This window comes from Aedes albopictus, chromosome 2, assembly GCF_035046485.1.
Source record: "Aedes albopictus strain Foshan chromosome 2, AalbF5, whole genome shotgun sequence".
In the NCBI taxonomy this organism is placed as follows: domain Eukaryota; kingdom Metazoa; phylum Arthropoda; class Insecta; order Diptera; family Culicidae; genus Aedes; species Aedes albopictus.
In genome coordinates this window covers 497,177,439-497,190,195 of record NC_085137.1, presented here as the reverse complement: position 1 = coordinate 497,190,195, position 12,757 = coordinate 497,177,439, and the positions used below count along the sequence as shown (strand labels likewise).

Below are 12,757 nucleotides of genomic sequence, written 5' to 3'. Positions count from 1 at the left end.
TACACATTGGTTGCACTTAATTTACTGGATTTGGTGGTAAAATGCTTAAGCTGCTCATTATGCCCCGCCTACCCCTATAAGAAACGAACGCGTCTGGTTTCGCTGAGAGATGGATAGCAACTGAGCCAACGATTTGCGAAGCTTCAAAAGGCGCTGTTTCAGGTCCTTGCTGATGATAGTCCGCCCGCTCGTGAAATCGATCAGTTTGTCCAGCTGTTCGGCAACTAACAACATCTTTAGTAGACCGCTCCTGTTGCAGTTCAGCGCCCGCGTGAGGACCACGCCAGTCATCTGCCCTTTCTATAATAGCCCCACGTAGTGGCGATCTCGCCGCTTGTACAGAGTTGCTTCCGGATGTGTGGAATTTCTGAATAGGCCCAGCAGAGCCCACTGACAATGTCGTGGAGGAGTATCGGCAGTGCGACATCTGTTCCCATGTCTATGGGCGGTCAATCGTTGGCCGTAAATGGGTCGACCAGGTTAAACGAGATCTCCAAAAATATCTAAGACGCATGGTTTTGTTTAGAAAATAAAATAATACCTTACCTGAATTGAGTCCCATTTTCAAATCAGCAAACGATTCCGATCGGCCGATACCCAACAGAGATTCTAACGACGCGTCGAAGAATCTCATCTAGAACGGTAGGAAAAATCCCGGTTAGAAAATGATCGAATGACGATAAGCGGTAACAGTTTCATTTCCTTCTTATACAACAAATAAACTTATCAAACTAATGTTTATCGCTTAAATGCTAATAAAAATCTGACAAAATCCGACCTTTGCACACGATTGCACACATACACGCACAGATAGCTGTGGCCCGTGAGATCGAGAGATGATTAGCCAAAAAAAAAACGCATGGAAAAGAATGTGTAAACCGTAACAGAAATAGTTTTGATATGCTAAGAAATCGCGCAAAAATGAAGAACAATGAAGAAGATATGAGCAAGAACCATAAACCCAAAGGAAGAGAGCCAAAATCAAGACGAAGAGAACGCAAGAGGTAGAGAAGACGGGATTGTGAAAATGTAAGCAACATCTACTATATACTTACGGTCATCGACGTGGTGAGGCCAGTATGCTCCCGGGTATCTTTTACCACCTTTTTTTTTTGTATGTGGCGAAAGTTTTATTGGGCGCGTGAAGTGGCGGTGGATTTTTTGTTTTGTTTCAGATAGGGTTTCGGATGTTGCGAATTTTGATTTTTTTTTGTTTGGCGATTTGGGTTTTTATGGTATTTTTTTATATTGTTAGCAGCGTGCAGATAATGTATAAATAGAGAGATAAATGTTCAAAAGTGTTAAAGCGTATGCACAAACAACGGAGAAAAAGAGATAGCAATATTGGGCCATTCCAGGTGAAATCGACAAACATGAGGTTAGAATAATAATGATTAATGATGAGGTTGAATTTTTGTTATTTGTATTCCATTTTAGAAAGTTCAAAATAATTATTAAATAAAAATCAATCATAACAGGCGCGAATGATATTATGCAATTGTCGATTTGGCATGGAATGACCAGTTGGTTTCAATTGTTCCGTTTGATCGAAAGACGGAGTTTGCTGGAGGGAGGGGGTCGTTAATGCGAAAAGAAATGAATATTGATCAAAAGGACAGCACCAGTGCCTTATAGCTCGAAAGACAGGACAACGATTTGTCATGGTCGGAAATTGAAAAGAAAAAACAAGTCGATATATGAAAACGTGAGAAAACAAGACACGAACCAAAAGGAAAAGTTCTTAAAAGCATAATCGTAAATTTACAGTGTGAGAAAAGAGGCGCAACAGAAGGAAGTGTGTTCAAAACTTCAAGTGGGCACGACCAAAAAGTGTGAATTGACACGAACAAAGAGAAAATAATGGAGACAAAATTGTCACCGATAAAAAAAGTTCTTAAATGGGAAGCAAGTCGTTTTGCCTGGCAGCTGTGTATATCAGCGACGACATTGATGGCGACGATGACACCGACGGCGATTCGCACAAGGAAGCGCAACCGAGGAAGTTTTCGAGGACGATACTTTACCTGAGAGAAGTTCGGCACGCTGGCTGTCTTTCGCATCGATAACGCCGGACCGCGGACCTGTTCCAGTTCCTTCACAGCCACGCTCTGCCGCAGACGGTCCAGAGTGAGAATGCTTTCCACCGCTGAGACTCCTTTGGTATATTTTTCTGGAATGACCGGATGGATAAATTGTTAATGCAAAATATGGTCTTGTACCGACTTTTCGAACCCTTCAAGCAGAATACTCTCTTCGAATGAGTGTAATCAGTTTAATGTTAATTCCGCCCTATTTTGCTTATCCTTTGACAGATAACTGATTTACAATCATTCGATCTGAATGTGGTGTTTTATAATTGTTCATTTTTAGCATATCTCAATCCCAGTTCTGTGCCACTTATGTAGCACGTGTTCATAAAAATCACAATTTTTGAAATTGGTGATGAAGCCACACCTAGAATATTCAAGAGTACAAATCTGAAGAACCAAATAGACATTTACGCTCAAAATTTGAACGATTACCCGGGTAGAAGCAAAGAACAAACCAAGGACAAAATAATAACAAATTTTGCCATACTGTCTCATTTTATCATTCAGTTGTTATTTATGAATAACACTAAATAACTCGCTAAAAAAAAAAATGTTATCATTGCAAAATTTGTTATTTCTGAGTTATTATTGAATATGTAACAATGTAAATAACTGAATAATAAAATATTCAATCATAGCAAAATAAGTTCTTCTGAGCCTTCTAAGTAAAATAACATCTGAATGGCATATTTCGCAATCATAACTTGTTTTGTTATTGATGTGTTATTTATTTTATTTTAAATAGAACATCGATAAAGAACAAATTTTGTTATTGGTTTGTTAGGAATAAGAGCTAAGAAAAAAACATAATAACTCACTTTGTTCCAGAATAAAGTAAATAAAAGCTAATTTTGTTATTATAAGATCAACTCAAAGACAAAACATTTCTGAAATTACAATACAGTATTTTTTCCAATCATAAGAACAAATTTTACAATTAGTATGGTCTTTTCTTTGAAATAACTTATTTTGTACTTACTTTGTTCTCGATAACGACAATAACTTATTCAGTTATTCCCCATTTTGGAATGTTTTGTACTTGAGGATACAATAAGCTATTATTGGGTTATTTTTCGGTTCAAAGTCAGTTATTATTTTTGTTCTTTTAGCTCTTATTCCCAATCCCAACAAACCAATAACAAATTTTACCCTTCAGCAATTCATTTTTAATGACAAAATTTGATATTCGTTAGTTACTTTCTTCTACCCGGATAGTTACCCGCAGAGGTGACCAAATGGATCAACTTTTCAGTGCAAACCGTCATTTGGTTCTCCAGATTTGTGCTCTTGGAAATTCGGGGTGTGGCTTCATCAAATCTCCACCTTAAACACATTGGCGTAGCTAGCCTTTTCTTTTTTCAAACTCACTCTCCTAAACAAACAAGAGAAAAAGAAGGATGAAAGAGGGGGCACTGGCCCTCGCTTGCATCCTTCTTTTTCTCGTGTTTGTTTAGGAGAGTGAGTAAGAAAAAAAGTAAAATTAGCTACGCCAATGCTTAAACAACAACGAATACACAGACAAACTTACCGATATATGTCTCCCCGTCGCTAGCGGATACATCCTCGCCGGTGGCGGCAATCTGCGCCAGCGATTCCCGGTCTTCCAGTTCTTCCGAAGCCTTTGGAATGTTGGACACCACTTCGTACGTCACTCCCGACTGTAGCGAGCTGGATTCAGCCCGCCCGATGCGCAGCTTTTTCAGCCGATCGGTGAAGCTTTGCCGCTTGTAGATGTTCAGTGCTAACCGCTTCCGTAGCACCAGATCCATCGGGGCGGGATGTGAGAGGCGAACCGTCGTTTTCAAAATAAGGTAAACTCGTTCGTTAGCCTCGGTCATGCGGTTCAACGCGGGGCTGTCGTGTATCGACGAGTCCCAGCTGCAGCAGGCGCAGATGTCCTTGTCCTGGTGTTGAATGATCTGCAGGTTGTAGAACTTATTTCCGTGTTCCTTTGGCAAGATAGAGTTGATGCCGGCGATCGGAACTTCGTCGTTCACACTCTGGGTGGTCAGATCGTCGGCATTGAGATCCAAAAATAGGACAGGTACGTGCGGTTCCATTCCGAGTGGTGGATCCCAGGATGCAGGAGCACCCGGAATGCCAGAACCCGGCGCCGGAACAAGTACGGCATTACGTTCCTCGGTTAGCGAAACCCACTGATTCACGAGACTTTGCTCTCGTTCCTTCTCCTGCTCGGTTTTATCGTCTTTGTTTATCAGCTTCTGGATTTGCTGATCAAGATATTGACGCCGACGGCCAAGAGCCTCACTCCACTTGTCCCGTAGCACTGTGAGATCCTCCTCCTGGTATGAATCCATCGGCTTCTGCAGCTTTGATCGCACTGTGACGCAACCAACTGAAACGTTTATGATCGACTGGCATATGATCGGTAACGTGCCAGAGTTCTGAACCGGTTTCACACGAACCAAGACTCGCCGTTGAAAACCTTGTCTTAGCTGATAAACGCCACCGGTTAGCATGTCCTTTGAACACTGCACGTCAACCGGAGCCCAATCTCCGTTGTCATTTAGCTCATGAATCTCCACCCAGAGTTCAATCTTTCGGGAAAGTTCTGCCCATCGATCGGCAAGCGATCGTGCCTTGGCCTGTTGCTGTTCCACTTCCCAGTCTTTAGCACGCGAGAATCCAACCGATCGATGGCCCCAAACTTCAATCGACAGCGCTCCGTCGGTGCAGTGTTCCAGGAATTCCTCGTTCACCGTTACGTTGAAATCGTTTTCATGATCGAACTTGAACGTAATGTTCTGATTGTGAGCAGCTACTTCCTGATTGGTGGCCGGCACGACAGCTACATCGTGATTCCAGAACGAGTACTGGCAGAACACAAAGTTGGACAGGTAGAGTGGTAGGCCAGAGGCTTGCTTGATGCTGATCCGACAAGTGACTTGATTGCTCGGGGGGTCGCACATGTCGTCATCTTCATGACTGTCCTGGGAGCTCTCCGAGGCGGATTCGTTGATTCGATCTTGTGGGAACTGACCGGCTACTCGGCTAATCTCCACCTGCAAACGGCCGGCCACCTCCCCCTGCTGACTGATGATTGGCGTGTGGTAGTCCAGCTGAACGTCGTGGAATAGCACTTCTAGGAAAATGTTGGCCACTCCGATGAGGTTATGGTTCTCCTGCGACTCATAGAACGGATCGGATTTGTTTTTGTTCTCATCCATCAGCGTGAAATTGTTGTCTTTGAATTCTTGGTACCAATCTCGCATGTCGATCAGCTTATTCTCCAGCTTTTCCATGCTCCATATTTGGCTGCCGGAGTTCATCCGCCGTACGAGAATGGCCGGTTCGCTTACGAATGCACCACGCTTCCGGTTTGGACTCAGGTTGGCCGGAGGAATCTGCAGCGTGACGCTAAATTTGGTTTGTTTGTTCATCTCTTCGGCGAGTACGTTGGCCTCTTGGACTAGGGAGTTGGCCCGGACGATGTCGGTCTTCAGTTGACCGAGCGATCGTTTGAACATTTCGTCCCGCTCTTGGGCCCACTTTTCTACGCGCAGTTGAGCGTTTGGTGTGTTTGGAGGGAGTTTACCTGTAAAGAAGAAATGTGAGAAAAAAGTTATTTGAGGTTCAGATACAAAGTAATTCTCAGGGCTCGATTGAGAAATGCATGTTTTCCAAAACTGAAAAGGCTTTTCTTCCAAACTGATCCACAGATATGAAGAAAAACTCCATAACTGCAAAGACGTTAAATGACCTAATTCTATCCCTAACTTCTGTGTCGGGCTAAGAGCAAACTGACGGAAGATGGAGTAATCAACTTCGATAATAACGTTGGGGTCTCCAATTAGCCTAGTGGCTATGGATCGCCAATCCGGAGATGGCGGGTTCGATTGCCGTTCCAGTTGGGAAAATTTTCTCGACTCCCTGGGCATAGTGTATGATTGTACTTGCCACACAATGTACAAATTCATGCAATGTCAGGCAAAGAAAGCCCTTCAATTAAAAACTGTGGAAGTGCTCTAAGAACACTAAGTTGAAGAGAGCAGGCCATGTTCCAAAGTGAACGTCGAGCCACAAAGAAGAAGAATAACGTTGGTCACCGGCGATCGTCACGGTACATACTTGAGCGAGCGACTGAAGCAACTAGATGTTGCCTCAGAATAAGCGAAGAGTCTCGACACAGCGTTGCTAGATAAGGGCGATGTCGATTTCTAGAGAACTGCTGGAACAACGAAGCTGAAAGTATCATCGGGTATGCACCCGAATCGGGTGCATAAAACGGAGACGACGAAACGAATGCAGCGCAATTTTGGATGAGGCGATCGCAGCGTGGGCGTTAATACAGCAGCAAGGAACCCGACAGAACGTGAAACGTTACAGAATCAGAAACAGCAGACAAGCCTCTATCGGAAATAGCGCCGCCTGGAAGAAACGGAATTCGAAGAAATTCAGCACAGCAGTTCTGTGCCGTTCCTAAGAAACACGGAAGTTGTATCGGAAGCTCAACGTGCCGCGAGCCGGAATATGGAGGTTTTACGACGGGGGCCTCTTGACGGACGTGAGGTATAATCGAAAGGTGGAAGCAACACTGAGTACCTGAAAGGCGTGAAGAATCTAGGCACGGGAGACCAAGGAAACGGAGGAAATTACTACGTCAGTGCAGCAGAGGACGGAAATGACCCAATTCTAACACTGAGTGAAGTTAGGGATGCCATTCACCAGCTCTAGACCAACAAAGCAGCTGGTAAAAATGGTCTACATTGCAGTTGAACTTATCAAGAGGAGGAGTGGAAGGAAGGCGAACCGTTTGGAATGTGAGAACTTCAGAGCGATTACCATTTTGAATGCCGTCTACAAAGTGCTATCCCCAGATCATATTTTGTCGTCTGTCACCTAAAACGAATGAGTTTGTGGAAAAATATCAAGCTGGCGACGGTACGACAAATCCTCCAGAAATGCCGTGAATTCCAGGTCCCAATGCATCGCCTGTTCATAGACTTCAACGGGCATAGACGGGCAACAACCCTACAAAGTTTGCGTTTGCGACTGATCCGGTTGGCACAAGAATTGGGCATGACATAGAATGGAGAGCGGCAGCCACGAACAAACATTGTGACGTACTATTGTTCATTATGCCTTATCTTAAATGTGATGTTGAGCAAATACATACAGGGTGTTAGGTTCATGAGTGCAAACTTTTTAAAGGGTGATAGAAGACCATAAATGGTGAAAAAAATTGTTCTACGCATATGGTCAAATCTCAACCGTTACGAAGTTATTGAACTCTCCATGTTTTTGACTCTTATTGCCTTAACTGGGTATAACTTTAAAATGGTCAAACTTATCGCAGTTTTTTTACTCTTATTCGAAAGATTATTGAATTTTCTATCAAACGGCATCTTTGAATCGATTGGTTGAGTTAAATAACTAAGTTTTCTAGAGCAAAATAGCTAAAAATAGTGTGTTTTTATTTGTTTATGTCAATTATCTTTGAAACATGCGTTATAAATTGAAATTCTTTCTTTGGCAAAGTTGTGGCCCCTGTTCCACTCTACAATTCGTTCTGTAACGCCAAACTTCTAACTCTTATCGTTTTCTTGCAATTTTGATTTAAATGTGCGGCACAGTGCGCAAAAAAGTGCTTACCATGACGATTGCAAATTTATGATCTGAAATGGGACGTTTAAATCGAAATTGCAAGAAAACGATAAGAGATAGAAGTTTGATGTCAAAGAACGAATTGTAGAGTAAAACAGGGGCCACAACTTTGCCAAAGAAAGAACTTTCAATTATTACGCATTTTTCAAAGATAATTGACAAAAACAAATTAAAACACACAACTTTTAAGCTATTTGCTCTAGAAAACTTAGTGATTTTACTAAACCAATCGGTTCAAAGATGTCATTTAATAGAAAATTAAATAATCTTTCGAATAAGGGTAAAAAAACTGCGATAAGTTTGACCATTTTAAAGTTATAGCCAGTTAAGGCAATAAGAGTCAAAAACATGGGGAGTTCAATAACTACGTAACGGTTGAGATTTGACCATATGCGTAGAACATTGATTGATTGATTTATTTGTCTTTATTTAAGAGACTTTCAGCCCTTGGCTGGTTCGTCTCTCCCGTAGAACAATTTTTTTTCACCACTTATGCTGCCCCCACTCGCAAAACAGTCCCATATGAATAGGAAACTTAGCAAAGACGGGACTGTTATGCGAGTGGCGGCAGTATGGTCCTCTATCACCCTTTAAAAAGTTTGCACTCAGGAATCTAACACCCTGTATATTATGTAAAGTCCACATTTCTCAAACTATGGGTCGTGATCCACCAGCCCCATAAGAAATACACGTTTTGAGAAAGGCTGATGTAAATTATTATAATAATTCTCACTCACCTAGACGGAATGGATCATACGGAGCATAGGGCGCGTACGGAGTCGTCGGCGACAGGATGTTCCGCAGCTGTTGGAACTGCTTCTCGTACTCCTGCCGTTGCTTCTCCAGCGCGACCTGTTTGTCCTCTTCGTGCTGCTTCTCCAGCCGGGAGATGGCAGCCTGGATCGGATTATTGCTAAATTCGTTCTGCATCAGTTCCTCTTGAGCGTAGTAGTAGTCCAGGTGTTGAGCGGGTGTTTGAGGTTCCGAGGACAGATTGTTGTTATTGTTGTTGGACTTTGGACAGTTGACTCGGAAGAAGTGATGATTGCCCCACAGGATACGGTCCCCATGGTTCAGGGAGGTTTTATCCGTTACCACGGAACCGTTCACGCAACATCGAGCATTCTCAATCGGTTCCATGAACAGCTCACCGTCCTCGATCGTGATCAGACAGTGTTCCGGCTGAATACCCAAACCGAGCAGTTGAATATCGGGCTGTTTGTTGATATCGTTACTTCTACCCCCAATCAAGGTAACATCTTTGAGATAGTACACGAGAAGTTCATTCAGCGACGGATCGGCATTCAAGTTCACAAGATAGTACTTATTCTTCTCCACTTTGATACCACTATCCTGAACACTGATTCCCATCTTCTCTAGCGCCTGCTGTCTCTCACTTTGTATCTGTTCTGTCTTTTCGAGCTTCTCTTCCCACGTCTGCGAGATCTGTTTCATCAGGTTTTCACTTTCCGCCAACTTGTCGTGAATATCACCCCGTTTCATATCACCAATGCTTGCCCCGGTCGCATGTTTCAACATTTCCCTCAACGTTTCCACTTCCTTTCGGAGTTCTCGGATGATGCGAGCGTTAGGATCTTCATTCACCACGGCGTGGTTCACGATTCGCTTGGCCCGATCCGCGTACCTTAGCGTCGATAACGTTTCCTCGTAATTGTCAGCCGCCGGTGACAATGTGGCCACCATAACGGTTTTCGAGTTTCCACCCAAGTTATCCTTCAGCAACCACGTCAGCACCGAATCCCGATAGGGAACGAACTTATCTTTGTTCCGATTCCCGCTGGCCTGGTCGGCCAGTTTCGATATCACCAGCCCCAGCGTGGTCAAACTTTTGTTGATGTTGGAACCCTCCTTCAGTCGTTCACCCACAGCACCGGTTTTCACCGCTCGCTCGCTACCGGCCAAATCGACCAACGACACGCGGGACACCTTCTCGCCCGTTACGCCGGATAGCGTGTCGATCAGGGTCTGAGTAAGCACCACTGTGAACACGGCATGCGACCGGGACGATTCCGAGTTCATGTTGGTGGCCGCCACCGTTCGGGATTTGTTGCCCTCGGCCATCAGGTTGTCGATGTCCTGTAATTAGATAATTAAATAAACATTCTTTTAATATTCGAGGCCTTTTGGTAAAGGTCAGGATTATGTTTTGTAACGCGATGCATGCAGGGTGGGATGATGTATGGTTATAGGGTGACCATTATATGGCAGTTTGAATGTATAACAAGTTTTAGTAATGCTGTTTCAAATATAATTCGATACTACCATGCCATACCCAAATATGTAGGGTGGGGCGGGGCAAGATGGGTCACGGGGCAAGAAGGGTCAGTGCCGTTTTTGGGCGCATTACTCATGTTTTGTTTAGATTAAAAATTTTGTTAGATGACCAGCATGAATATACAAAAGTTTGGGGCATTGATTGAAAAATTATTCACTCTCATTGGAAATAAAAAATAAAATGGTTTTTAGCCATTTTTTTTATGCGATACATTCCATATAATCTCCATATAAACGGCCACGGGGCAAGATGGGTCACCTTCAATTTTGAACGTATTTTTGGAGCATTCAAAAGTTATTTATTTTTTATTACAAGACTATCTCATAAATGACTTCAATCAAGCGGAATGAACACTCAAAATTATAACATAAAATTATGATATTTTTTTAGTGAAAACATCGATTTTCAAAACACCTTAGGACCACTCAAATCGTAAAGTTTTTTATATTCCAAATAAATCTATAAAATGTTTACTAGTAGCTCTTGTTTATTCAGTATGGAAATGGAGCATATATGAATGCGGAACAAATCTTATATTTTGACGTTTTTCGTTGAGAAAATGTGAATTACTTAAAAGGTGACCCATCTTGCCCCGCACTTTTTTCACGGTGCAAAATCGATCACTTTTTAAAATTGCTCGTTTAACATCATATTTTGTATTTAATGAACTTTTTATCGACTTTTAGCATAGCTAACTAGTGCATTAAAGAGTAGTGGACGAATACAAACCAATACGATTTCTATTTACAAAGTTATGGTGATCCATCCTTATGCGACCCATCTTGCCCCGCCCCACCCTACTGAGAAATAAGGAATGCTTTATATAAAATAGCCATTAACAAAACCCTTTAAGCAGAATACCCTCTTGGAATGAGTGTAATCAGTTGATATCTTTTCATCCGCCCTATATTGCTTATTCTTTGATAGATGCGCGTATTTCGACTAGCACTTGTGATCTTCCTCAATGTCAGTTATTCACTCTGGATAACTGACACTAAGGAATATTACAAGTGGCCTAGTCGAGAGGTTCTCCCAAGGTTTCTGTGTGAGTTGCTCGTGGTTTTGGTTTCCTGTGTTGGAGACATGATACGACCATTAATTTGATCGATTGTGGTGTCCTGCTGGAGTTTCTCATCATTCTGTAGTTTTTTTCCGGAATCTCTCTCAGAATTTCTCCCGAGGCTTCTTTAAGTGTTCCTTTCGCGATTTCTCTTCCGAAGTTTTCTAGAAGTTTCTCTCGTGAAAGATTTCTAAGGATTTCTCGAAGAATTTTCCCAGTGATTTTTCCTAAAGGTTCTCCTGGGATGTTTGTATGAATAGGGTTTATACAGTCGTATACTTTCTGACGTGAGGAGTCTCCAGTTAGCCTAGTGGTTAAGGCTATGGATCACCAATCCGGAGACGGCGGGTTCGATTCCCGTTCTGGTCGGAGAAATTTTCTCGACTTTCTGGGCATAGTGTATCATTGTCCTTGCCTCACAATATACAAATTCATGCAATGGCAGGCAAATAAAGCCCTTCAATTAATAACTGTGGGAGTGCTAAAAAAACACTAAGTTGAAGAGAGGCAGGCTAAGTTCCAGTGGGAACGTAGAGCCATAAAGAAGAAGAAGAACTTTCCGACGGGGGATTCCTAGTATAGTTTAGTTTTGCAAAGTTTCAATCGGTGTTGTTTTTCAGTGGATATCGGAATTCATTTAAAAGTTCTTTCAGGAATTTTTACTAATTTCTACTCTTTGAACCCTGAGATTTCTTCTAAAGCTCTTCCTGGTGTTTCTTCTAGTTTTTTTTTCCGGAGTTCCTTGAAAAATTTCAACCGAAATTTCGCTGAGTTGAGAAGTTTTCCGCAACTTCTACCAGTGTTTCTGTAAGCATTTCTTCAATATTGTCTCCTGGAGTTTTCGGCGGAATTTTACGAGATTTCCTTCTAACATTTGTCTCGTGATTCCAGAATTTCTTCTAGGGCTTCTGTTGGGAGTACTTTCATGAATTTATACTAGTTTTTTCTGTGGATTTTTTCAGTTTCCGCCCGCTCTTCTTCTAGAAGTTTTTCTTCCGGAGTTCCTGACGTTATCTCTCTCTCTGCGAAACCTTCTCGGAATGTTTCTGAAATATCTACAGTGCCACCAGTATTTTTAGGGCAATTCACCAATTGTTGAACACTATTCAAATGTTAAATAGATTTTGAAAATCTTATAATAATTTACTCTAGATTAATATAGATGCGTGTACAATGTGCACATGAGTGCTTCGATATTGCACCGATTCAATTACAAAATTACAAAAAGATTTTCAAAAAAAAAAAACAAAAAAAAACCTTGTACCACTGATGACACGAAAACCGCATCATTCTTAAGGACAAGGTATTTGGAGTACTGGATGAAAATGCATCACGCTAATTGTTCAGTGGTTGTCATTGTAACTCCCTGCTGCAATGGTTTCAATCTTACCTCACCGGTCGGCGCCTGTCCGTCGTTATAGGTGATTGTCAGTCCTCTTCATTTGCCGCAACATCTGGTATCCCACAAGGTAGCCACTTAGAACCTCTGATCTTTTTGATCTATTTCAATGATGTAAACTTGGTGATCGAAGGACCGCTATTATCCTTTGCGGATGATCTTAAACTGTACCTTCGTGTTCGCTCAATTAAAGACTGCTATTTCCTTCAACGACAGGTGGATGCATTTGCTGAATGGTGTACCTTAAATCGAATGGAAGTCAACCCATCTAAGTGCTTGGCGATCTC

General features: G+C 42.3%; 1 protein-coding gene across 13 annotated transcripts in view; it reads right to left on the bottom strand.

Annotated features, from left to right (window-relative positions):
* Window positions 1-12,757, bottom strand: part of LOC109408687 (kinesin-like protein KIF13A) — a 193,114-nt gene that overhangs the window by 28,869 nt on the left and 151,488 nt on the right. For 10 of the 13 annotated variants that reach the window (XM_062854349.1, XM_062854341.1, XM_062854348.1 and 7 more), the window contains 5 exons: window positions 8,453-9,812; window positions 3,619-5,646; window positions 2,025-2,170; window positions 1,056-1,103; window positions 547-634 (listed from right to left, as the gene is read on the bottom strand). In XM_062854349.1, coding sequence (XP_062710333.1) covers window positions 547-634; window positions 1,056-1,103; window positions 2,025-2,170; window positions 3,619-5,646; window positions 8,453-9,812 — 3,670 coding nt within the window. The remainder of the gene's footprint in view (window positions 1-546; window positions 635-1,055; window positions 1,104-2,024; window positions 2,171-3,618; window positions 5,647-8,452; window positions 9,813-12,757) is intronic. The other 3 variants (XM_062854345.1, XM_062854350.1, XM_062854347.1) reach the window with 1 other exon arrangement.